The sequence below is a fragment of the Rhineura floridana genome, chromosome 1 (genome assembly GCF_030035675.1).
Source record: "Rhineura floridana isolate rRhiFlo1 chromosome 1, rRhiFlo1.hap2, whole genome shotgun sequence".
Lineage (NCBI taxonomy): Eukaryota > Metazoa > Chordata > Lepidosauria > Squamata > Rhineuridae > Rhineura > Rhineura floridana.
The window spans coordinates 205171680-205199642 of record NC_084480.1 but is presented as its reverse complement, the minus strand read 5'-3'; the positions used below and the strand labels follow the sequence as shown (position 1 = coordinate 205199642).

The 27963-nt window shown below is 41.2% G+C and overlaps 1 protein-coding gene across 3 annotated transcripts in view; it reads right to left on the bottom strand.

The window, feature by feature from the left end:
• The window catches only part of MYLK4 (myosin light chain kinase family member 4), a 132368-nt gene that overhangs the window by 4812 nt on the left and 99593 nt on the right, over positions 1-27963 (bottom strand). For 2 of the 3 annotated variants that reach the window (XM_061590669.1, XM_061590652.1), the window contains 7 exons: positions 11409-11475; positions 9942-10383; positions 8864-9135; positions 7312-7417; positions 2384-2477; positions 1389-1498; positions 668-809 (listed from right to left, as the gene is read on the bottom strand). In XM_061590669.1, coding sequence (XP_061446653.1) covers positions 668-809; positions 1389-1498; positions 2384-2477; positions 7312-7417; positions 8864-9135; positions 9942-10383; positions 11409-11475 — 1233 coding nt within the window. The remainder of the gene's footprint in view (positions 1-667; positions 810-1388; positions 1499-2383; positions 2478-7311; positions 7418-8863; positions 9136-9941; positions 10384-11408; positions 11476-27963) is intronic. The other variant, XM_061590660.1, reaches the window with a different exon arrangement.

The following is a 27963-nucleotide window of genomic DNA, read 5'->3' as shown; positions in this document are numbered from 1 at the left end:
AGATTAGCTGTCTTTAGTCCCATTAAATTCAATGGGGCTTTCCTCTGAGTAGACATGTGTGGGATTGCAGTGAATATAGTCTTAAATCCATGTAAAGGACATAAATAGGTGATACTATATATTCTATTGGACGAATTAGCACTTTAAAGATATGCAGGCTTCTGAACAAAAGTGAACACTTCATCAAGTAAAATGTTAAAAGCATGAAAAGGTGACCTAGCCCATTATGGTTCAGATGTGATAGTTTCTGCAGACAAAAGCTTGGCAAGACCAGTAATTAAATTTTCTTCTTGGCCAGAAGTGAACAAGGTGGCTCCTGCTAGTTCTGATGTTACAGAACCGAAAATAGTCAAAGGAATGTTGTATGCAGTATTTATCACTGAAAGGGAAAAATTCTTTGAGTTCACCCAACACACATCTCAATGGGAGAAGAAATAGAAAAGCAGTGACAAAATGTATTGCTTGCCTTAAGCCAGAACAGTACATTGTATATACACCCATGTAACAAGATGAAGGCTCCCATTCCTAAAGAATGCGAGAAGGGCCAGGCAATATCAACTGCAGTTGTAACACTAAAATCCAATACCCCTGAGATCTAATGCTTTTTAACTGTGTGAGTGCAACATTCAACTGTCACATTTAATCACACATAACCAATGCACAGTACCTTCAGGTCTAAGTGGAGAATATACATCTGATGCATGTACTGAATCCCTTCACATATTTGCTTTATGAACAAGATGGTATCCATCTCTGACAAGTTGCAGTTCTCATCAATAATTCGATCAAACAGTTCTCCTCCCTCCATGCTGAAAAGAGAATCCAAAATTCAATTTGCTAAAGGTCTCCATAGTCAAGTGTGTACATTCTACACACACACTTGTTTAAAAAACCCATGCGAATTGCATATGTAAATTAGAAAATAATTACAAAATGTATATTTCAGGATTCATTTTTTCCATGTATCTCCCACCCACCCAAAAACAGGAGAATACAAGGCTTTTGAGAGAAGCTTTCACCCAACACATGAGGGGTCATGGTGGCCAGCCCTACCCCTGTCAGCTGTGCATTAAGCCACAGCAGGAATGGGACCTGTGTACATACAGAGCCAGTCAGGACCCCCTTGCATAGAAGAGCCCTGTGTGAAAACATCTATGCATGTAGGGTGTGCATGCATATGGGAATGTGGAAGATGTTCAATGGGAGCCTAGTGCATGGGGAGGTGATGATTAACCCTTCCCTTTTACAGTGATTGCAACAAAATCCTCTGCACCCCTCCATGTTAAAATGAGGCTTAGAAATAAAAGTTCCATTGGCTCTGTGCACATGCATGGACATAACATAGCCCCAAGAAAATGAAACAGAAGAAACATTAGATGGCCACATACTATTCCATGATGAGAACCATGTCGTTTTTTGATTCAAAAGCATCATACAGCTGAATGAGGTTCACATGGTTCAACTGATTCATTACATTGATCTCATTCATTACTTCTTCCTGTGAAGAATGCAAAAATGGTGTTAAATCTTATATGAGAAATTGACAGAAATTGGATATACAGCTATCACTTGAGCTCGCTAGTGCTGCTTCCTGCTCTCATTATTTCATTCAAAATGTTCTTATGTTTGTAGGACAATCAAGTTGGGTATCTCCCTGTTAATAGTATAAATAAATGGTAGATGTTCTGTGGTGGCAATAGCTTTAAGCTGACAGAAAAAAACAGCTGAAGGTATGTCATATATAGAAACGCTGAGTATCTTGTAATAGTCTATGAATAGCCAGATAAATTCATCCTAAATGTGGTATGGTGGCAACGGTGGTCCAGACCATCGCTCAGTGGTAGAGTACATGTCTTGCATGCAGAAGGGTCTGGGTTCAATGCCTGACAACTTCAGTTAGAACTACAAAAGACTCCTGCCTGAAACCTGAAGAACCATTGCCGATCAGGGCGGGCAATGTTCAACTACATGGACAAAGAGTCCTGCTCTACAGTGAATCTTTGCTAAAATACTTTTTGACAAAGGTGGCAACGTGAGAAAAATTCATTGCATAAAGAAAAAATGTGTTTTCTAAAATAATAGAAATGAGAAAATAATAATACTGATTTATAACCATGTATTTACAGAGCAATCTAGTTGTGGTCTATTGATGCTATGGACTGGGATTCAAAAGGCTACAAAAGTGGGAGAAGAAATAGCTGTTCTTGTGGTTGTGTGCACAAATGTGGAAGCAGAAGCACAAGAAGCCAAGGCATATAGGAGTCAGTAGGACAAAAGCTATGACTCAGAAGAACTTGCACAGGAGAGACGAAATCTCTGGATTACATAACCTCATGTGCAAGGTTCTGCTGCAGGCTGTTGCTTGCATTCCAGTTATCCTTACCCTTTCCTTTGTACTTCTCGCTTTTATAATCTTGGCTGCTAATTTGAGACCTGTTGATTTTTCTTCACATTTATGCACCTGGCCAAATCGTCCACTACAGAAAGAAAAGAGGAAAATGTTGCTGAATCCAGAACATGTTTGGCTTTAAATTGTCTTTTTTTTTAGATATGAGAATTTTATTCACTAGAATCTCATTATCTGAGGCAGGACAACATTATTTATTTATTTAGTAGATTTATATCCTGCCCTTTCTCCCAGTAAGAGCCCAGGGCGGCAAACAAAAGGACTAAAAACACTTTAAAACATCATAAAAACAGACTTTAAAATATATATTTTTAAAAACATCTTTAAAAAAAAAAGCTTTTAAAAATATTAAAAAGCAATTCCAATACAGACACATTCCTTTTCAGAGTAGCAAAATGCACTTTGTTTTATATTGTTATTTGATTTGATTTGGTTGAGGTAAGGGCTTCTGGAGATGGAAGACATCAGAAGGACAGAAGCTCCAACTGCCAATGCTTGTTGTTGTTGTTATACAAAGGTTTATGCCCTGCCTTTCCCCTCCAAATAGGAATTGCCTGAAGTGATTTACAAAATGTAATAAGCAGCATGATCAAATAATTCATCATTAAAATAATAATAATAATAAATAATAAATTTTTATTTGTTAGTCGCCTATCTGTCCGACTTAACAGACACTCTAGGCGACTTACACAATAAATAAAATACCATATACAATCCAGACACAGTCATCAATTTATCCAACATCAAAAACATCCATTAAAACATCAAAAATACTAATCCACCCCAAAATTCCCGTAGGCCTGCCTGAATAGCCAGGTCTTTAGAGCTCGGCGAAAATCCAACAGGGAGGAGGCATGTCGAAGGTCATACGGGAGAGAATTCCAGAGGGTGGGGGCCACAATCGAGAACACCCTCTCCCTGGTCCGCACCAGCCTAGCTGTTTTGACTGGTGGGACCAAGAGGAGGTCCTGTGTGGCTGATCTTGTAAGGCGGCCTGATTGGTGATACTGGAGGCGGTCCTTCAGATAAACTGGGCCGAAACCGTATAGGGTTTTAAAGGTTAACACCAACACCTTGAATTGGGCCCGGTAAACCACTGGTAACCAGTGTAGGTCTACCAACACCGGGGTGATATGATCCTGGCGACGGCTATGCTTAATCAAGCGTGCCGCCGCATTCTGTACCAGCTGCAGTTTCCGGACCGTTTTCAAGGGTACCCCACGTAGAGCGCATTACAGTAGTCCAAACGAGAGGAGACCAGGGCATGTATCACTCGTGGGAGCAGATGTACAGGGAGGTAGGGTCGCAGCCTCTGTATCAGGTGTAATTGATACCAAGCTGCCCAGCTCACTGCCAAAACCTGAGCCTCCATGGACAGCTGGGAGTCAAGAATGACCCCTAGGCTGCGGACCTGGTCCTTCAGGGGTAATCTCACCCCATTAAGCACCAAATCGATGTCTCCCAACCTTCTCTTGTCACCCACGAGCAATACCTTGGTCTTGTCGGGATTTAGCTTCAGCCTGTTCTCACCCATCCATCCACTTATGGACTCCAGGCACTTGGACATGGTCTTCACAGCCAACTCTGGTGAAGATTTAAATGAGAGATAGAGCTGGGTGTCATCCGCATATTGGTGACACTGCAGCCCAAAACTCCTGATGATGGCTCCCAGCGGCTTCACATAGATGTTAAATAGCATGGGGGAGAGGATAGAACCCTGTGGCGCTCCACAATTAAGAGGCCAAGGGTCTGAAACCTCATCCCCCAATGCCACACGTTGGTACCTGCCTGAGAGATAGGAACGGAACCACCATAGAACGGTGCCCCCCATTCCCAATCCCTCTAGGCGATTTAACAAGATACCATGGTCAACGGTATCGAAAGCCGCTGAGAGGTCAAGGAGGATGAGGAAGGTATATTCTCCCCTATCCAATGCCCTCCTCATATCATCTACCAGAGCGACCAAGGCTGTTTCAGTTCCATGTCCAATCCTAAAGCCCGATTGGAATGGATCTAAATAATCCACTTCATCCAAGTGTGTTTGTTTGGCCACCACTTGCTCTATCACGTTGCCCAAGAATGGTAAATTAGAGACTGGGCGAATTACCAGACTAGCATCAAGGAGCAAGAATAAAATTAAGCAACAGGATAAAAAGTTTGTCGAGAGAGAGAGATCTTCAGTTGCTGATGGAACACTGATAGTGATTCAGATCACAAGGGAAAGAACGTTATGTATCCTGATGCAGCAGGCAGCATTCAAAAGTTCAGTCCTCTGCAGTCTGAAGTCCAACAGTAGGGCAAAGGGCTGCTGCCTGTTGATAGTGTGTGGTATAAGCTGTGCTCACCGCGCAGCTGATGAGTGGGGCATGGTTGCAGATGGGGGCGAAGCTGCCACCTCCATCTTAGTATGGGGCAAAGTCACGCATCGTGCCTTATTACGCACGCACGACGTGCAGCATGGAGGGGCGGGGCTTCTGCAACTATTTAAGTCCAGCCGCCCCTCCTACCTTCCTCTTTGCAGCGCGATGCCCACCCTGCCCTCCCTATTTTATGAATCTGAATCTGGTGTGCCTAGGGGTCGCTTCGGGGCCGAGTAGGAATTTTTATCCTGCCCACCCTCGTTGGCGGGCAGGTTTTTTGCCTGCTCCACACTATGGAAGTGGGAGGGGATCAGGATAGGGGGCGTTGTGATCAATAGGTGGTTTTGGCTATTCAGCTAATTTGACATATTTAAAGGTTACTGCCCTACTGGGCAGCTCAGTGTAACACTGGTGCGGGAAGTTGCGGGAGGGGAAATAGGTAAGGACAGCTAGGTGGCCCCCTTAGGCACCTTTGGAGGTGATTGGTGGTTTCGGAGGCCTGTCTGTCAGGGCTTTTCCGGCTCGAGGACAGGATATGGGCTGCCTCTGGGGCCAACTTATCTCATCTACCCAAGGGTTATCCGGCCCCAGGTGGGGATGACGTAGGAAGGCCCCCCTACTCACCTACAAGGTGTGGCCGGGGTAAGGGGTAAGCACATGGGCTTGCCCTTGCCCCAGCAGGGGCTGGTCGCCTGAGAGCTGTATGGCAAGCTACTTGCTTAAAGTCAGTTCCCGCACCTAGGTTTCCCTCTGCAGGTCACTTTAAATTGGTTTTTCTGTTTGCTGTAATTTAATAAAGTGGCCCTTGTTCAACCCAAGCTGATGTCTCTGTGTTTTATTTCGCACCTCAACTGCAACTCTTAGTTGTGCTGCTAGACCTCTGGCAATCTCTTAGAACCCTCCCCCAAATATGATGAAAGAGACCAAAGAAAGGCATGCTCATGTAAGTGTAAATCATAAAAGCATAAAAAATGTGGGAGTTACCCTGAGACTCATCTCTGTAGGGAGTGATTGGCAGAACTGGAAATCAGATAAGAACGATTGTGTATCATGAAAGTTAGCACTGTTCCTCACTCAGCTTTGAATAAATTGAAGGGGTTGTCATGAACCTGTATATGTTCATGAGTTATTAAAATCCATAAAGGGAACATCTTGGTTCAAGCAAAGAATTCTGGGAGTCTAAATGTTAAGAAACATAGGCCTCTGATAGAATCCCACTTAGGTTTCGGTTTCCAGCTGAGGACGGTTAAGAAGAAGCCTAAACATAAACACCTGGCTATCTATGCTGATTAACAAGTGCCTGGCACCCAAGGTCATTCTTGGCCTGTACAGTGAAACACCGGTTGGGAAGGGGGCCTGGAAGGCGTGAAAGAGTGAGAAACATCTAGAAGAGGTTACATCAGACATTTTCTGATTGGTTCCTGAATCCTGGACCGTTAGGATTCTTTCCCTTAAGTATAGGGCTGGGGACCCATAGCCTTTGTTCTCTGCTGCCTTGGTTCCAGAGTTCCATAGCTTTCTGCCTTTTGTGGTTCCATGGTGTTGCCTATGGGAGGTAACCTATGCCTGGTTCCATTGCTTTGTGGTTAACATCATTCTCTCTTAGGAGAGATGCCACTTCAACCATCTACCTCATGTGTAAGTATTAGGTTAGAAAAGGTTGTTATTTTTCTGTTGTGTGTATGAACTCTCTTGTATGTACCTAAACCCCTGTTTGGGTGTATGGTCTTAAAGGATTACTTGCTGCTATATTTTGATGTGCACTTATCTATTTTAATAAAGCTACTTCTATTTAACCTGGTGTGTTCATTGAGAGAAAGGGTGGTTCTGAATTCAGCACCTTGACCATTCTCAGTCACGCAACTACCAAAGAGGGAAAAAGAAGTTAAAAGCTTAATTCTATTTTGTGGGTTTTACCAGAGGTTTCCTGACAAGGAGTGTAAATTTGGCTCTTGTCTTTTTGGACCTTGGTTTACCTAGTGTCTGGGCTCAGAGATCCCCTGACTCTGAGTGGTACCAGTAAAAGGGGTGGTGGCAGCCTACTATTGTACCTTGCAGGGTTGGCGTTGGACACACAGCCCTGGCAGGGGTGAATTGGTATATTTTTGGTTCCAGATCAATTGCCCTAAGGGTGGGAATTGGGTCTGACGCATGATCCCAGTGCCTTGACGGTGGGGATTCATGACAGGGGTGATATTCACTATTAGTCGTACTCAGAGTAGATCCATCAGACTCTATGACTTAGTTGGATATTACCCTAGTGTTTTCATCTGCGCCTTGAAAACATGGCTAATCATGTCAAACAGAAAAGAAAACTACATAATTTAACATTATTTTATTGACTGCCAACATGTTACATGGCCATTAATACTGACCTTGGGCCCCTCCCAAGTTTGCCCTTGGGTGATTGGCCTTATTGTTTCATTCTGGTTACCCCTGTTGCCTAATCTACTATATAATCATCCACTGCAGTATAATTTTCTATGATTTTTTCCTTTTGTTTCCTCATCCTGCTAACAATGGCTTCAGTTTATACTTACTTACCCTCCCAAAACTTCACCCTTGAGGACATGATAAAAGTTATTGATCCCTGATCTTTTTGCTGAGACAGTCCGATGATCAAAAGGAGCCGGAGGTGGTGGGCTATCATCTATAGATGATAAGACAGTGCATGTTACTGCCCCATATAGCATGAAGAAACAGACTTATGCTCATTATCCATCATGTCCAAGAAACAAGCAGCATTGCAATGCTTAGTGCACAGACTTTTTGTTTTTAAAAGTATTAATTCTCCCTTCTAGATCAAGACCTGATGGTGAGCTCTTTTGACCACTATAACCACCTAACTCCAGTCCACTCCATTCCAGATGTACACCAAAATGTCTATGCACTTTCCAGAGTATGTTTTCAATGTCAGAACTCCCAGTTCTGCACTTGAATTTATTAGAAACTGACAGGTACCTGGGAAATGTAGAGGCTCAGGGGACTTCTTTTTCAGCATGGCATACCTCCTTGCACATGTGCAGGGGTGCCATTTAGAAAGAGCAGGAAGGGCCCTGTGTTGCAGATGACATGTATGTAGTACATTCGGCCACATTCCTCAAGAGTACAATAAAGAACCACAGCAATTGCTCTTAAAATACACTGCTTTCTTGAAAATTGATTTTGACTATATTTGAGGGCAAGTCTTTCAGCCTTGCTGTGGTTTTTAGCCACCCCATTTAACTCTCTCTGTGCTCTCCACAAGCCAAAATCTTTTATAGTGCTCTTTTCCCTTGTAATGGTGCAGTGTGATGACTTGATCATGCCATGGGAATGCATGAGGCTTCTGTTCACATATACTTCAGCCATGCTGTGCCCCTGAAGCCTCTAGAACTAGAATGGAACTGATTCTACTAAGTCCATTCTGGCGTGTTCCTGCCCTGGTAGGAACTGCACTGAATACATTTCTAGCAGGATGGCTGCTGTTACCATGAGCAGGCCCTTGAAGCTTCTAGCCATGTTACAGCCCCAGTGATATCACTCACCAGCAGCGCTTTGGAATCTGGGGAACCATAGGAGTGGCAGTAATGTATGAACATAGGCTTAGGGTTAAAACTGCAAACAGCTTTAAGCTTGGAAACAGCTACCACATCAGTCCACCTGAAAAGTTGAGAGATGAACCTCCCACAAAGAAGCAAATCTCGGCCCTGTTTTAGTCATATTGTACATGTCAGATACTAAAAGGAATTTGTGTGGATGAAGACACAGGAAAGCATTTTATTAGAAAGCACTAACATTGCTCTGAGAGGATCTTATCAGCTGGACTTAACAGGAATCCCGAATCCAACTAATGGGACCATCTCTGAGCACGTTGTGTAGCCGTATGAATAATTCAAAATGTCATCTAGATAGATACAACAATGTGAAATTGTTCTATCATAAACTACCCATAAACTTTCTCAAGAGGGATTTTCACCTGGTGTGAATTAACAACATAACACTCCTGAAGCTTCATGCAGCTCTGTTAACCTGTACAAAATTAATTAACAATGCAGTGCACACTTCATTTTGCTTGGCGTCAGCATGCATTCATTTATAAAAAGCCATGTTGTACCAGTTATAATATTGTCTCCTATTGAAGAGTCTTGATTATTTTTACGCTTGTCAGCTGTGGAATCAGAGCCCTTTGTTTTTCCCAGTAAGGGAGGCTCTGCCTTTTTTGGCTTAGTTGCTTCTTTCAGTTTTTGACCATCCCTGGCATTTGCGGCATCTACCCTGCTCTTTTTCTTGTCCTCTTTCGTAAAACCAAAGTCATTCACGTGACGCTTACTGCTGCTGTTCTGCTCATCTTTCTGAGAGAATGAGGCTTTTTCATTGTCTTTATGCCTGTAGAACAATAGATACACATTATTCTAAAGTCATTATTAGAGTAGGGAGTAAAATGAGGGGAAAATATTTTGGGGGGGTGCTATTTAGAGTTCATAGTTCATGACTGAGTAAAATGTATAATGAACAGAAACTTCGTGTATACCTTTTCACAGCCACTGGACACAAGTGGGATTAGACCAGAATTATATTCTGCAGTCTAGGACCAGAACTGTAAACAGTTGGTATTTTCACCATTTTATAGTTTATTGATCTCTGCAAAAACTGTGCTAGGTAGCTAAGGCATTGGAAACTTCAGACCAGACCAGATCACAAAGAATGCATGTACCAAGTTCTATATATTTTGGAGACAGAGACACTAACCATTGCTAGACAGGCAATGGAAGAATATTTAAATATTAAAGAATGGAAGAGATTGAGTATTGGAACAATCAATATTCAACATTAGAGATTGCAAAACACCTGTTTTTAATATTTTAAAATGTTGTTGATGTATTTATTTTTAATAATACTGTGATCATATGTTATCCTAACAATAAAATAAAGCAACACTTTGATAATTTTTGGTTATACATGGAACTCTGTCATATTGTCATGTTCAAAACAACATGTTCCTCTGTTTTGCTTATTACAAGGATGACAGATGTTATTTTTTTATGCCATTTCATAGTTGTTTGTGGCTCATGTTTGGACCTTTGCATAAATCACATCAAGCTTCACTTTTCATGTATGTAAGAAACTCTAATAAGCACGGCATGATATTAGAAGAACAAGCTTACTAACATGATAGGATGTTTAAAACCTACTTGACATCTTGATTCTGGATTTTTGATGGATCATTGACATCTACTGTATCTTCACTTTGAGCTGTAGTTTCTGCTACTTCCATTTCTTTTTTCCTGCTAGAATTTGTTCCTTCAGCACCTCTTTCAGCTTTCTTTGGGGTTTCTTCAGACCTCTCATGCTTTTTTGCAACTCCTAAAGCGTCACTCTTTGTATCTTCACCATTCGAATCTTTACTAACTTCCTTGGCCTTTGCGTCTGCCTGTTTTTTTCCTGTTGTCTTCTGTAGAGAGCTTTTTAGATTTTTGCTATGATTTTCTTCTGCATTCTCCTTTGAATCATGAGTATGAGATTTAAGGAGACTCTTCTGAACAAAAAGAGTGCCTGCTTTCTCAGTATTCTCCTTGTTGAGTTTATGGACCTTTTCTGAGTGAGAATATGATTCTGAGTTTTCATCAGATTCCTCTGGAACCAAACAGAAAATACCAAGAATTTGAAAGAAAGAAGGACTTGCATGGCTGGCATAATTTCAGTTGTTTATGGAGAATGAACATGTTTCTCCCACCTGAAAGCCAGAGACTTTACAACAAAAATGGCGTAAGTAAGCATAAAAGAATCTCAGAAATTTTGACATTGATATAAACTGTTCAGTCAACCAAATATTTCATCTACTAAGGGCCTAACTACACATTAGGGAGGATGCATTCCTTCTGTCAGTCCACATCTCTTTGGTTTCTTCTCAGTAATTATTAGTTAACTAAAACAAAGTGAGGCAATGTCATCATTTTGCCATCCTGCAACCTCTCATTGGCTGTCGCTTGCAGAGTATGGTGACATGCTGAGTGCAATGCCACATCACACGTGTTGTTTAACTAACAATATAATCATATACATGTCCTATATAATTCTGTACATGTGCAGATGGACTTTTTCTGGTCTATTTTTCGTCCATATCTTTGTTTGCAAATTAGAAAGATGCTACTGAATTTATCAGACTCAGTGTTTGTTTCACACACCATGGTTTAAAAACTGAAAACCCTAAAAATTCATGTCAACTGTAGTGCAGTTTCTCACTTTATTCTACCCCAATACCAAAGGTAATGCAAGACTTCCCTTGCAGTGAGCAAAACTCTGCAAGTTATGTCAACAGGTATGGGTAATATGTATAATTTGATCTCAAATATTTAAATACTGATTGTGCAATATTCTAATTGATAAGTAATATGGCTGATCTAGTTAATCAGGAACAAGTTTAGGCAATGCTGGCATAAGAGCTGGCTGCCAATACAACTAGCTGAGCTAAAGGTATAGACTTGGCAGAGGTTTGGCAGAGGTCCCATGGGCAAGAGGCCAAGGTTGAGGAATTTCACTCCAGAATGCCCTAGAGTGATAAAGCTCCTTTTTCCTTTGACTAGTTTAGTTCCGCTGTCTAGAGCATAAGGTTGCATATACAAAGGCACTGACATTAATTTTGGGGGAGAGAATCTAACCTGAGGAATCTGGTGGTTTCTTCTTTTTTATAGATTTTGTTTCCTTTCCGGCCAGATATGATCTTTCCTATGAAAAAAAGAAAGCAAAGACATTATGCCCAGGAATCAAGATTTCATAATGCATTTTCTTTGCAAAACTTTACACGTCCTTCTGTAAGTCACAGATTTTCTATGACTTAGAAGCAAATCCAATTCTGACATCACCTGAATTCTCTGATTGTGCAACTGCAATGTGCCTATGTGAACTGACCAGTGTACCTTTCAAGAAAGCATTCATGGTTCTTCATTTCCAAACAATGGCATCGGCTTATTTGATGGGAAGGTATGCAAAGACTCCCATGACTTATCATGGGTGTATTTATGGTTTAATTATGGTCAAGGACCTGCCTATGTGATTTGTGCAGACAAAGATTTTTGTCTGAAATTCTCAGTGGAATGTGTACTTTGGGGAAGCCTGTGAAAATCTGTTGGCTTCTTTCTAGTTTCTATAGGAATAATTATAAACAAAGCTGAATTGAATTCTATGCAAACTTTCAGGTGTTTCACTGAAGTCAACAAATGTATAGCAATGTATAAGCAGTGCCAGAAAATGATCAAAAGTGAGTCAGATAGTTGGTTGCTAGACATGTTGAAGAAGTAAGCTATTTGCACAAGACACTATTATTAAAGTTTTTACTGATCAAGTAGTCAATACTGTCTTCAAAAATCTATAACTGACCCTTGCCCATCAACAGTTAGACTATCCATGAACATTCTGGACATAAGTGCTACTTAGCTGTGGAGATAAGAATTAGCTTTTTCAGTTTGTCCAGTATTTGAGCCTTACTATCAGTTTTCCGTTAGTTACATATTGATCATTGAGAGGTATTAGAAAACAATAGAACTGAAAAGAACCAGAATAATTTACTATCAAATATTTATGATGCATTTATCAGAGTTCTGAGTATATGATATATGCTTGGTACAACTTTTTTCATAGTCTACAATGCTGCGGTGACATCTAGAGGAAATGTTTGCTAATACACTGCTCACAGAAAATTAAAACTTCAGAAAATAAAATTGCCTTTCTGGATCGGTCCCAGGGTCCACCTAGATCTACATTTATTTTTCAGAAACTGCTAGCCAGCTATTTCTGAATTAACTATCCCCTGTTGTTCTCTCTCTCCCCTCTCCATAAATGTAAATGTACTGCCTTCAAGTCAATTCCGACTTATGGCAACCCTATGAATAGGGTTTTAATGGTAAGCGGTATTCAGAGGGGGTTTACCATTGCCTTCCTCTGAGGCTGAGAGGCAGTGACTGGCCCAAGGTCACCCAGTGAGCTTCATGGCTGTGTGGGGAATATATAAATGATTGTGGGTTGTATCCTACAAAGTCTGCCTGCACAATGGGACTTCCTTTCCCTCTCCATGTGCCCCCTCTTCCCCCAAAAATCTGCTCCAGAGAATCGGGGGAACCTCCAGAACAGAATTAAGGGGGCATGGGGAATGTGCAGAGAGAGGAGAGGGAGTCCTGTTGTACAGGCAGAAGTCCTTGCACTAATAGATATAACCCTACAAGATTTGAAAATTCCTAGACTAGAAATGAAATGGTAAAGACAACAATCCAAGACATAAATGGTATATTCAACATTCCAGTTTGTGTGTGTGAATGCACACACAAGAGTAAGTAGGGGAAACTACTTCTACTAAACTACTAAATCCCATTAGACTCAGCATGAAATTATGAGTAACCATATATAGGCCAAGTGTACTGGAATATGTGGAAGAGAACTGTACACTGAGGAGTTAGATGTTGGTGAACCACACTTCATGCCTAGAGATTTCTCTGGACCCAAGTCCTGCAACAGGTTAATTCTTATTTTCGTATTATTCTATAAAATAGGAGTTGTGTGTAGAAATGGCACTGCTGAGCAAAGCCTGAGAATGATGGCCATTTATCTCTCAAGAGATAAGCCTAGCATAATACCACATTGTCCACATGGTATTGGTGTAAAGTTGGATAGCCGGTTAGTTATCTATCTTGGCTGCTTTCCATAGAGTAAGGGCTATCTTGACTGGGCTGTATGTAATCCACAGCACAATCCTATGCATGTCTAGTCAGAAGGAAGCACCATTTAATTCAATGAGACTTACTCCCCAAAAAGAGGTACAAGTATCCAATTACAATCCATTGAACTCAAAGGGACTTACTTCTCAGTAAACATGTATAGGATTGTGCTGTTATTAAGGCATTTTCCTCTCTGAAATACCAACTGAAAGGTCATAGCATATGGAAAATTTGCCATCAGCTAATAGCTCTTCACGTATCTGTTGCACATTACATGCCTTCTCAGTCCCAAAGGGACCACACATTTTTGAAATGAACGTAATTGGGTTTGAATTCTTTAGTTTCCCCCCCTCAATGGATTTCCATAACTTTATCCACTCAGAAAGTGCTTTGCCTGCAAATTTCTTCCAATTCTGTCAAAAAAGAAAAAAGCTGTTTATTAAAATGTCCCCATAATAGTGAACGGGAGAGGCATGAAGCTTCATTTTCTGAATTATGATTCAGGTTTGGGCCCTGAGCCTCCAAGCTGACAGATCGAATTGGGATGTTTTTTGAAGTGCTGAATCATATACCAAACTAAGCCTTATGGTTGGCACCCACCTCTACTAAACATGTATGAATTGGTCCTAGTTTATAGTTGACTCAAGAACTAGAATATGAATTCTTCACAATATTGCTATAGATTCAGTCAGTCATATTGTTCATGCAGTGATAGCAATTATAATAGTCTGATGTACTGGAAGTTGTATCACTTAGTGACTTATTAATCTTCTCATTTTGAAATCAATTAAGACAAAACTCCTATGTGATTAGTTATATAACACATTCATGGCTTTTTTTGCAGGTCATTTGGATCCTGTATGGTATGCCTTTGACCATCAATGTAATGGGTTTATAGTAATGGGTAACACAAATTACACTTTTTTTTTCAAATTGTGGGTTTGAGGAGAGGGTTGTTTCCACGTCTGAGTGTGCAATTTAGCCTTATCTTTTCCCAATAGCAGTTGAGGTAGCAAATCTATATCTGAGATTACATTCAGGTGGGGATTTACATGCTAAAATAATCCCACACACACAAAAAGCATCCCTGTGTATAGAAAACTAGCATGTCAAGGGAAACAGTAGGCTAGAAAGCTTCTGCTTGACATTTTGTTTTCTAGATGCAGGGATTGTTTTTATGTTGGAGCATTCAACCATGTGAGTTTCCGGTAGTCTGAAGTGGTACACTCCAGAGACAAAAGTTTACCCATTCATCTGCTGTTTGTGAGAATGATACCTTACTCTAACCCTACAAAATATTTGATTTCATTTACCGCTTTCCCTCAAGCAGCCAGGTCATACTCTATTTGGCTGCTATGAAGCAGGTTGCATTCAAAGGGGAGCAGGTGTTGTACCATGCTGAACAGAGTCTTCTTTCTATGAGGTCCCTGGTCGATCCTTTCAAAATATATTTGCAAAAAATTCTTGTTAGGGCAATGTGTCCTCTGAGCAGCCAAACCAGAAAAGAGGCCTTTAACTCTGTTCACACCATTTCCTCTCTTGGAATGTCTTAGTCTGACCTGGTACTTGGATGAGATTATTTGAAGAAATGTGTGCTGAAAAAGTCAGGAATTAGACATTAAAGCGCCATTAGGCAGAAATATTGTACGTTTAATAACAATTTGAAATTCACTCCAAAATTAACTTGGAGATTTTATGAACACCTGACTTCAATGAATTCCTTCTATATACACAACCAGGATAAACCTGGCAGTGTTTCTAATATTCAAGTTTTTTTTATTATTCTCCTTATAAAACCTTTTGATTTTCTTCCCAATGCCAGAAGTTCTATAATGAGGCTGCCTCAGCCATCTACCCTTTATCATCCCATCAGGTTAAATCAGGTGCCAAAACTGAACTGTTCTGTGGCTTCAGTTCAATTGTACTTAACAGATCATAATATATAGAAATTTGCATCTGCAAATACTACATTGCCTGCACATGAGTGTTTATACAGGAGTTGCTGAAAAAAATGCCCTCAGAGATTTATTAGGATCAGATATCTCACTTCTATGTCAGTCCCATTAATAGTTGTGGTTCAGTTACTTGATCTGAGTGATGATACCAAGTACTTCAACATGTTATTCCCGGCCAAACTAACACCATGAATCTTGATATATAAGCACCAATACAAAGTGGACATGTTTTTCCTGACAGCAAGCCACGTGCAGCTGTACCATGCCTCAATATATTGGCTTTTTGGCATCAGAAAGAACTTGAGATATTACCTGAGTAATTGTCCTGGGGCTGCTGAACTCAAGCATTCCTTTTTCAAATTCCTCCCCATTTGCCTTGTGACATTTGGCAGTCCTCAACAAAATTCCATTTGTTCTGTTGTACACATTGATGGAATCCAAGAACAAAAAATTCCAGATAAACTAGTCAAGGATCTACTTGTTCTTCATGGAGTCTTTTAAGGGGTTTATAACACTTTTCTGTTAGAGTTGTCCTAATAGCCACAAAATACCATACCACAAAACAAGACAAAGAGTAGCACAAGGCACTGAAAAATCAATTTTGTATTGCACAATGACTCACGGTTCAGCAGAGAGCCAGTCTTTTCACTTTGTTGTGTATGTATTCACGATCACTAGAACATCCACAGTGGTAACCATGACACTAAAGGTTGGTTCTCACTTAATTCTCCTCTGTTGTTTACTCTAAACTTGAAGATTCAAAGCTCAATGTGTGAAGTGAGTCATTTGAAAAGCTTTGTGTTTGAGATAGCTTTAGGTGATAAGAAAGCTCTGTCGTTTGTGTTTGAGCCATGAGGGCTTCATTTCACACATGCAAGCTGCCCGCTCTTCAGCAACCATCAAGTGGTGAATATGATTGAGTCAGAACTCTTCCATCAAAAAGCACTGCTGCAACAACCATGTCAGAATGTCTACTGTAAACACAATGTAGGGTATAATTAAATGTTATTACATTAAACTCTACTAAGGTCTATTCTACACATGCATATTCATGGCTACTAGCAACGATGGCTATATAAAACCTCCAGGTCCAGAGGCAGTATATATGTGAGTACCAGTTGCTGGGGGAGAAAATGCCTTCATGTCTTACTGGTAGCCTTCCCAGAGTCACCTGGCTAGCCACTGTAGGAAACAGACTACTTAGGCCTTTGGTTTTAGGACTCACTTATGTTTACATAAAAAAAAAGTTTCTAATGGACACAGTTCTCACATTGGTTAAAGGAGTTGTCAAGTGGTAAGCCTGTCAAGATATGAACTATGAATGTATGAATCAATCAGCTCTTAGTGAACCTTTCCCATGCAGGTGGCCACATGAAGACTATATCTTTTTCTATAACTTTAGCACATTTTTCAGTACTGGGAAAATGCTTCCATACAGCTAAGGAAGATGGGAATAACTGTTACCTCTATTTACAATGTTCAAGTTGTGAATACTGTTGCTTATGTAGTCAAAACATCAACATCCCCACATAAGAGGGAAGTATCAGAAGGCTGATATATATATATCTGCCCAACTGTCTCCCTTCCTGAGCTTACTAGGGTAGTCTCGGATCTGGTACTGGAGTCCCCAAGACTTGTAGTGCTGGGTGACTTCAATATCCATGCCGATACTGCCCTTACTGGAATAGCTCAGGATTTCATGGCCTCCATGACAACCATGGGTCTGTCTCAAATAATATCTGGCCCCACGCATGTTGCTGGTCATACCTTGGACCTTGTTTTCTGTATTGGACGGGATGTAGGTGATCTTGGTGTGGAGGATCTTGTATTAGTTCCTTTGTCATGGACAGACCACTTCCTGGTTAGGTTTAAACTCACTGGAACTCATAACCTCCGCAGGGGTGGGGGACCAATTAGAATGGTCCGCCCCAGGAGACTGATGGATCCAGATAGCTTTCTGATGACTCTTGGGGATTTTCCTGTCACCTCAGCAGGTGATTCTGTCAAAGCCCTGGTTGACCTCTGGAATGAGGAAATGACCAGGGCTGTGGACACAATCGCTCCTAAGCATCCCCTTTCGCGGTTTGGAGCCAAGTCTTCTCCTTGGTTTACTGAGGAGTTGTTGGCGATGAAATGCGAAAGACGGAGACTAGAGCGACGTTGGCAGAAAACTCGGAGCGAATCTGACCAAACACGGGCTAGAGCCTATTTAAAGACCTATACCGTGGCAATGCGGGCTCAGAAGAAATCTTTCTTCTCCGCCTCCATTGCATCTGCGGGATCTCGCCCCACGGAATTGTTTCGAGTGGTCAGGGGTCTCTTATATTCTGACCCCCACGAATCCAATGTTGACCACCCAGCAACCCGCTGTTTCGAGTTTGCGCAATATTTTGCAGATAAAGTTGCTCAGATTCGCTCCGACTTAGACGCTAAAATTGATACAGCCTCTGTGGATGTAACTTTGGCCCCTGCTTGTTTAATTAAAATGGATTCTTTCCAGCTTGTTCAACCCGAAGATGTGGACAAAATCCTTGGAGAGGCACGTCCAACCACTTGCATGTTAGATCTTTGCCCTTCCTGGCTTATAAAAAATGCCAGAGGGGGACTGGTTGAGTGGACCAGGGAAGTGATTAATGTCTCCTTACAACAAGGCAGATTACCCCCTGGTTTAAAGGAGGCAGTGATAAGACCTTTATTGAAAAAATCCTCCCTGGACCCCTCAATGTTAGGCAACTACCGCTCAGTCTCCAATATCCCTTTTTTGAGCAAGATAATAGAGCGGGCGGTGGCCGTTCAGCTCCAGAGTTTTTTGGATGAGACAGACTATCTAGATCCATTTCAATCTGGTTTCAGGCCCAGCTATGGAACTGAGACGGCTTTGGTCGCCTTGGTTGATGACCTTCGTAGGGAACTGGACAGGGGGAGTTTTACTGGATCTCTCAGCGGCTTTCGATACCATCGACCATGGTATCCTCCTGGGCTGCCTCTCTGGGATGGGACTTGGAGGCACGGTGTTATGATGGCTTCAGTCCTTCCTAGAGGGATGAACCCAGAAGGTGGTTATGGGGGATGCCTGTTCGACCCCTTGGCCATTGACCTATGGGGTCCCTCAGGGTTCAATTCTATCCCCCATGTTATTTAACATCTACATGAAACCGCTGGGAGAGGTCATCTGGAGTTTTGGGGTTCGGTGCCACCAATATGCGGATGACACCCAACTCTATTCCTCCTTTCCACCTAATGATACCAAGGAAGCTGTCCAGGTTCTAAACCGATGCCTGGTATCACTGATGGACTGGATGGGGATGAACAAGCTGAAATTAAATCCTGACAAGACAGAAGTGCTCCTTGTCAGTCGTAAGGCAGATCAGGGAATAGGGATCCAACTTGTGCTGGATGGGGTAACACTCCCCCTGAAATCGCAGGTGCACAGTTTGGGGGTACTCCTGGACTCAGCTTTGAGCCTGGAGGCCCAGGTCTCTGCTGTTGCCAGGAGTGCCTTTGCTCAATTAAGATTAGTTCGCCAACTGCGCCCGTTCCTTGACCTGTCAGACTTGACTACGGTGACACATGCCTTAGTTACATCCCGATTAGACTACTGTAATGCGCTCTACGTAGGGCTGCCTTTAAAGACTGTTTGGAAACTTAAATTGGTACAAAGAGCTGCAGCCAGAATGTTAACTGGAGCTGGACTCAGGGAACATACAACCCCTTTGCTATACCAGCTCCACTGGCTGCCAATATGTTTCCGGGCACAATTCAAAGTGCTGGTTTTGACCTATAAAGCCTTATATGGCCTGGGTCCAGGTTATCTGTTAGATTGTATCTCCCTCTATGAACCTGCCTGGACTTTAAGATCATCCGGTGAGGCCTTGCTCAGTATTCCATCTTTTTCACAAGTTCTTCTTGCTAAGACACAGAACATGGCTTTTTCATTGGCCGCCCCCAGATTGTGGAATTCCCTCCCTAGTGAAGTGTGATTAGCTTCCTCGCTTTTGTCCTTCCGTGCTAAGGTGAAGACGATCCTATTTAAACGGGCCTTTAATTGAATTGTTAATTAACTTTTACCTTGTATTTGACTTAATTCATTTTAACTGTTTTTAACTTTGTATATTTACTGTTTTAATTCTTTATGATTACTTTTGTAAGCCGCCCTGAGTTCTTTAGAAAAAGGGCGGGGTATAAATATTTTAAATAAATAAATAAATAATATATATATATCCTAAGCAAGGGACAGGGATGTACTCATCCAGGGTCTCTGAGGGTCTTAGACCCCTTACTTTTTTGAGAGCCGGGTCTCAGCAGAGTCCCTATGTCTCCAGCATCCTATGAGCCAATCAGCATGAAAGGCAAGTGTGTTAAGCCACCGAGAAGTGTTTTTTAACTTGCTTCCTTGTCATTTCCTGCTGATTGGAGCCAACTGGAGTGAAGAGGGTTCCTATTAGTTTCTACTTCAAAAAGCCATGTTGTGGAGAGTGAGACTTCTGTAATTGCAGAAGAGACAGTGAATCCTGATGACAGCATCCCATCTACACCATCAAGTAGTTTGGTAGAAGCAGGAGATAAATGTGTAGATACTGAATTCAGTAATTCAAGCAATATCTCTGATAGTGAGAAAGGACAGTCAAATGGTGACAGTGACAGAGAAGCAGAAAGCAGTGTTCAAGCCTGGCCAGATTGTTCTATAATCTTAGAAGGTTGTATAATCTTAGAAAGGGGCATTGCTATGAGGGGATGTGGCTGTGACTATTGTGAACGGGCCCTGCACTTCTGAATTTGCCACTACACTACTGGTAAGAGAAGACCCCCAAACAGCCCACTGAAAATATGGTTAGCAAAAGAATAAAGGGTGCTGATATGATACATGTTTCTAAGTTTCATCCAGTTTGGAACAAGCCTCATAGTTTTCATTAGTTCTGTACAAAAAACACTGTTTTTTCTCCCTGAGGAGTAGATGATGAGATTCTAATTGACAATTGTACTCAGAACAACAGTAAATACTAGGCCTACCATGACAGGCAGTCACAGCAAAAGAAACAGACAAACCCAGCTGCATCACAGTGAGATCATTTTACTATTTGTTCAAGAAAATCTGAATTATGGCCTAGTGGTTTTACTTATTATCACAGATGCATGTTTAACAATTCCAGCTGTGGTTTACTGGACAGAGCCAATGATTATTTTCATGGACAGTTAGACTGAGCTTGGATTCTGTTAAAATACATTTATTTGTCTCCAGTAAGACAGGAAAGTTTCATTTCATGTCTGTAGCCCAACCTTGTTTTCAAGAGGAAGCACAAAGTAGCTAACAATGATGTACTAAAACAAATACAATTACATCAAAAATGACAAATCTAACCATATGAAAATTTAGTGAATGCAAGTGCTATAATAATCTATCAATAAAATTTCAATTCAGTTCATTCATAAGTAGTGAGAAATTAACATTTCAGTTAATAAACATAAAATGACATTCATAAACATTAGTTCAATAAATTCCTACAGCACAAACATTTCAATGAATAAGTAGCTAACAAGAAGTGGACCACACTGTCATAGGACGTTCTAAGAAGGTGTACCCAGATTAATATGGACATAGTGCTAGATGAAGAGAGCCTCTGTATCTCTCAAGGCCCTCATATGAAACTTGTCCTCTGATGCCAGGTTAAAATGAAGGCAAAAGAAAGAAGACTTGCTTCTCTTCTAAGCAACAATTCAAGGAGGTAATTCTCTCTGGGGTTGCCCTTTCTGTTCAATATTTACACAGTGTTCATTTGCTATGTTCTGCAAGATACCAAACATGAACTTTTGTGTATGTTGTTTTGTTCAATCTGTTGTCCTCTTTTGATCCTTCCAATAGAGACACTATTGTTATTATTTTCCACCAAGTTCCCTTCAGCTGTCCTCCCACCTTGAAAAAAATTGTAAAACAGCCAGATTCATGTAAAACAGCCAGATTGTAAAACAGCCAGATTCATGGGCCATGAAATAGCCAGGTTTAGATTCTACTGAAATGATTAGGAAAGTATCAAAAGTGAATGTCGGCAGGTGCAAATATGGAAAATAATTATTTAAAAACTAAAATTAAAACACTAGTAATGGTGGAGGAGGGATGGGAGAAAGGCTGAAAGAGGAACAGCTGATAAATTTGGTCCAGATCAAATGCAGCAAGGTTTTTTAATGAGGTATAAGTGTTCATGCCAGAAAACCTGGATGTTGCCAAGAAAGTCAGAGGCCATGGATTATGAACGTGAAATGCCATGGATAAGTGAGAGACCATGGATTATTTCTTTGCATCATTTTCTGGACCAAACCACGTGGACAAAGCACTGGTCTGGGTCCGAACTTGTTTAAAGCTTGGGAATGAGAGGCATAGATAAAGCCTGAGTTTACAGAGGATGAAGCAAGCCAGTTTTTCAGGAACTGTTGCAGATTATAAGCAATGGCACATTAACTCACAGGAACTGGGAATTACTGATAATGAAAAAATGGGGGAAACCCTGGAATTTTGGTTGGGGGACTGAGTATCAAGAAATCAAATGTCCTGTCCGAGATCTGGATCACAAGATATGAATTCTTAGGGTCATTTATTTTTTCCAACACAAGTATTAATGATAATGTTTGGGAAAGTGTGGACATTATAATTTTAGGCATCTTTATTTTTACTCCAAGTAAAAAAGAAAGCACATTAATATATATCTCCAAATTGAAAGACATCCATTCCACTATTTGTAAATTTTGACTTATCTACTGTTTCCATCATGGGCATTGATAATGGGATCAAAAAAATATATGAACCAGGCAAGCAGCCTTTTTTAAGGAAATGATGCAGGGCATGGTATGTTCTGAAAAGCAGAGAGCTCAGTTTCAAATAACCTGGGGCATAGAGAGCATATACGTTGGTTTCAGCAGTTCTGGCACTGATATAAAGAAATCAGTATTGGCACTCTGAAAAAATAAATAAACTCTGTGAGATGACCCCATTAATATGGAAAGTCAGAATGTCCTTATGCAGGAGAAGCTGAGAAAAAGGATTTTTGGCTAACATTAACATACTATACAGCAATAAGAGGGGCTGTATACTATAGCCACCTTGGAGTTTTAGCATTCTGCAATGTTACATTTAAAATACCCCCATGCCATTCTGCTGCTTCCCATAAGCTCATTTCAAAACAAAACCTTACAAAACTTATAGTCCTGAACTCAGAAACGCTTGCTTAACAATCCTCTAAGTTTTCATGGCAATACACAAAACACTGAGAGAGAATCTAGAGTTCAAAGTGTAAAACAAGAGGGGGGAAATTGAGACCCCTGTTGGACTTTTTTCTGTCAGTTGTCTCATAATTTGTTGAAATTAATTAAAAATCAGCCATTTTCACAGAGTACTTGTAATCCTATTACTGACCTTGTCCCATACTCTGACCTTCTTCTGCAGTTTAAACATTTAAAAAATGCACGGCTGATTTTTAATTTAAGAAATTTAACATTGAAGTTTATTATTGTGTCAGGCATGCCTACTAAGAACCATCAGTGCTCTAAAAGCCAGACTCACAGCTGTTTGGGTTGGCTAATCAGGGGACCACACCCATGCCAGACAGTTATTCCACTTTAAACAATCATGGCTTACCCTAAAGAATCCTGGGAAGTGTAGTTTGTGAAAGGTGCTGAGAGGGGTTAGGAGACTCCTATTCCCCTGAGAGAGCTCAAGTAGCCAGAGTGGTTTAACAGTCAGCCCCTCTTCTGGGGATTGTAGCTCTGTGAGAGGAATAAGGTGTCTTCTAACAACTCTCAGCACCCTTCACAAATTACACTTCCCAGAATTCTTTGGGGGATGCTATGACTGTCTAAAGTGAAATAAAGGTCTGGTGTGGATGTGGCCAGGGACAGCTTTGGTTTAAATTTGGCTGGGAGACATGTGCCTGCAGTAGAAAAAGAAAGATGGGGAAAACCCTGAAAAACAATGATACTGTTCACAGTGTTTTCCTTTTGGAAAGGAAAGGGGATTTCCCTCTGCCCAGTGTCTGCCCACCTAATGCCCTCCCCCTCCCTCCCTAACCTTACTGTTGCTCCCCTTCTCTCCCCCCTTCTCCCCCCTCCCTGTCCCTCCCACAGGTCATCTTCACCTATTGTAAGCATGATTGTATGGGAGTAAATCCCACTGAACTCAAAAAGCATGCAAGTGATCAAACCTGCCTTTCCCCTTCCCCTCTCCTATCCTTCTCCCACTCTCCTTTCCCTGCCCTCCTCCCCTCTCCTCTCCTTTCCTTCTCCCTTCTTCCTCTCCTCCCATCTTCCTTCTTCCTCCTCCCCTGCCCACTTCACCCCTCTCACCCAACTTCTACTACTACTCCTCTCTCATGGTCAGTTTCACCCATCCTAAGCATGATTGCATGGGAGTAAATCCCAATGAACTCAATAAGCATGCAAATGATCAAACCTGCCCTTCTTATCCCCTCCCCTTCCTGCCTGCTCCCCTCCCCCTCCCCCCATCTGCCCTTCCTTCTCCTCCCCTATCCCTGCCCTTCCTCCTCCTCCCCTCCCCATCCCCCGTGGTCAGTTTCACCTATCCTAAGCATGATTGCAGGACAGTAAATCAACACTGATAAAGGAAGAAGAGCGATTTGAAATTACTGGATTTAATAGACTTGAAGAGTTGGATTAATTGACATGTCTATCTAGAAAAAAAATTGATGGACATATATCTCAAGGATTGGAAACTTCTCTTTGACTTTTTGTAGAAGAATAAAATGATATGATGTTAATGAGATTTGATACCAACTAAGATAACTGCTGGAGGAAGGTGATTTTATAATTTATCAAGAGACAGGTTTGTTATATATTATAGACCTATAGCTGAACTACGACAAATCAGAAGTCAATAGTTTTTTTATTTTTGTTTCTTTTTATTGTATTAGTTTTAATTTGTGTTTTTCTTTTTGTATCGTCTTGATTTTGAAAATTTGAATAAAAATTAATTGGAAAAAAAACATAAGACTAGTTGTACCAAAAATGATGATGGAGATGGTGTTTTGAATGAATCTTGGAACTTGCATCACATTCAGAGATGGAATGCGGACAGACTGCATCTTTACTTGGATGTGCATTTGGGCACCATGTGAATGTGCACACAATTTATGTGGTACCATATGCAATAAGCAATTCATATGCCAGTGGCTGTTTATACGTGTGGTTGTCCTTAACTTCATTGGCCTGAAACTTTTATTTCAAGAGCAGTGCTTTTGAATATTTTATGTTGTAGAGAGGGAATGGTGGTACAGCTGTCTGTTAATTTTTTTAATACATTAATAACTTTTGCAAATGAAGTCTGCATTTTCTAGCTTTTAACTAGTCTGTCTGATTAATAATGGTTAAAGTCCTGCCACTCAAAAATAAAAGGTATCTATAAAAATCATTTTGGGATGCCATGGAGCTGCTAATGGTAGGCTGGACCCATATATTTTTGCCCCTGATTTATGATTGATTATTAATTTGGGGCAATGGGTATTTTTTCCTGGCATTTAAAACACACACATGTTTTAGTCATTTGGTTCTGGAGCAGATGCCATCATGTGCCACTAGGACTGTAAGGAATCCTTGCAATCCTTGATGGCAGTGTACGCATCTATTTCTAATTCACACGGGACTGTCTGTTGGTGACTGACTGCCATTATACAAAAGATTGAGGATGATCACATTTCAAGAATTTGGCAGCACTGCTGCATGATCAATCAACTGACAACAGTCTCAATGCATAAAAAACACTAAGGTACATTTTTCTTTGGCCCCCAGCCACATGCCTGTGGGAAGCCTGAAAGCAGGACCTCAATGCAACTGTACCCTCCCTACTTGTGATTCCCAATAACTGGCATTTTGACACTGGTGGTAGAATATAGCCATCACAGATAGTAGCCACTGATAGCCTTATCCTCCGTGAATTGATCTAAACCTCCTTTGAAGTCATCCAATGAAGAATAAAGTATGGAAATTTGCCTGAAAACCGGTGAAGAAAGTTGCCAGAATAGTTTTTGCTTGTGACCTGAATTTAGAATGCAGATAAGGTGTTGCGTTGAAAGTGATTCTGTGCATTTCTTTCTTGTCCTTAATGTTAAGGAAGAGATATAAGATTATAAAATTACAGCAGTGTTGTTTTAAGTAGCTGCTTTCAGAAGACTTCCGCTCACCAATGCCATGTTGTTCACCTCCTTGCCTAGCCACGCATGCCACAGCAACATTCAACAACTTGTCCACACATTCAATAACTTCCTCCATAAACAAAAATACAAAATGTAGGATATTTATTCTTTTCACACAGTCCATTAATATTAGCCTTTGCTGTATTGTTTTCAGTGCTTGCTAAAGAAAAATTGTTTAAGGAGTCCTGCCTAGATGAGACATTAAATTTTAACATTTAATCTTATCATGCATGCTTGTTTTAAATCTGCTGATTACATATATCTAACTATATAATATTTTTGTAAGCCATCACGCCATGTGTACGGCAGCATTACATGGGGGCAGGGTGTGGTGTGATGGTGTGATGTGGCGGGTGTGAGGCCAGTGCGGCAAAGGCTTGAGGGAAGCAACGATGACTGGCGAGCAAGGCAGGGCTATGTGGGGCAACAAAGGTGAGTGAGGGGGTGGGTATGGGGTGAGCAAGTGACCAAGCAAACAAGGCGAGTGAGATGGCTGAGGTGAGCCACAGAGGAAAAGTCAGGACAGGCTGGGGCACCTCCTTGGCAACCATCCTGCTCTGCCGCAACCCTAACATGCACCTCACCTCAGTGGCGGAGGGCAAGGAGGAGGGAAGTGGCAGGAGTGAAGCAGAGTTGCTGAGGCACTGCACCAACCAGTCGTGACTCTTCTTGTGTGGCTTGCCTCACCTGACACTCTCCCGCTTCTTCCCTCCTCCTCATGGGAGAAGGTCTAAAAAGGAAGAAGAGGAAAAGGTGCAGTGGGCAAGAGGTTGGTGTGCAGCCTAAGCACACGGCCTAGGTGGCTATGGAGTTTATCCTGGAGAGAAGGTGGTGGTGGCAACCAGGCTGGTGTGCACCTAGGTGCGTTGCACAGCAGCAGTGTTGTTGGGGTGGAGCAGGGCAGTAGTAGAGCAGGGAAGCGGCAGCAGAGGAACAGGCAAGGCAAGTGGTTTGGCAAAGGGAATGAGGACGCCTGGGGGATAGGGAGAGCTTGGGGTGTGGTGGGGTAGCAGGGGGCTGGGGGTTGGCAGGGTGGGAGTTGGCGAGAAGAATAAGAAAGAGGGCAGAACTCGCCCTAGTGTGTGTCTGTGTGTGTCTGTGTGTGTGTGATGGCAATTTATTTTTTAACATTTGAATTTATCAGTATTTCTAATGAATATTTTATATTATTTTATGTAAATTGCTTAGAGGTTTTTGTTGATTAAGCGGTATATACATCTTGCCAAATAAATAAATACCTTTGGCCTTTAAACATATTAATTTTTCATTATATGTTCCAGAATACAGTGTAGTTGTGGAGTTTTTTTTTTCATAGATTGCTAAAGACTCCGATCACATAAATAAATAAATAAATAAATAAATAAATAAATAAAGTCTGTTTTTATGATGTTTTAAAGTGTTTTTAGTGCTTTTGTTTGCCGCCCTGGGCTTCTGCTGGGAGGGATATAAATCAAATTATAAATAAATAAATAAAATACACTTTAGGATTTCATTATGGCATTTCTTGTTTCCCCTTTCTGCCATTCTATTACTATTTCTGTTGTGTACAGAGTTTGGTTTATACATCTGTTGGAGCTAAACAACTATAATTTTCTAGGGTTGTGTCCAACCAAGTCGTCCTATTAGTGTAGGTCTTTCCACTTGTATAACAAAACTTCCCCTTCCTCTCCTCTCCCTGCATGCTGCCTCCAAATCCATTCTGGAGGGTTAGGGGACCTCCAGAACAACTTTGGGGTGTGTGCAGGGGGAGAAGAGGGTGATGAAGTTCCACTGCAGAAACAGAAGCCCTTGCACCAATGGGATAACTTTGTTGGATACAACTCTTACACTTTTAGACTGCTTTTTAGGCAAAACTGCCTCCCAAAGCAGTTTCCCCCCCATAATATTCATCATTGAAATCATTTAAAACATACAGTTCCATCCAACAATATATAGTCAGCATATCATACAATAACCACCACCCCCTGCTAACTTTAAACAGCATCCACCTTACAGACAGGGTAAATTGGTAACCCTGTTGCATATACAGTTGCTCCAACTGGGTGGAGCTTACTTTCCCCACATTCTCACTAAAACTCCACCTATGCTCACTACTGTGTCCTGCATCTCACAAAAATATATTGGACTTCTTTACACAGAGCATACAATTGTTAAACTTACAGCATCTTGATATCATTTTTGATATCATCATTTACCTAGCAGGAGTGCAATGTTGGGCAGGCTTTTCTAGATAGAGGCTTTTGCCATGTGATATTGACCAGAAAAACAACAGAATTGGAACGTATGGTTTACGACAACATTAGGCATAATTTGTTAAAGTTTAGCATACGTCTTATTGATTTCACAAGGGAAGTTAAA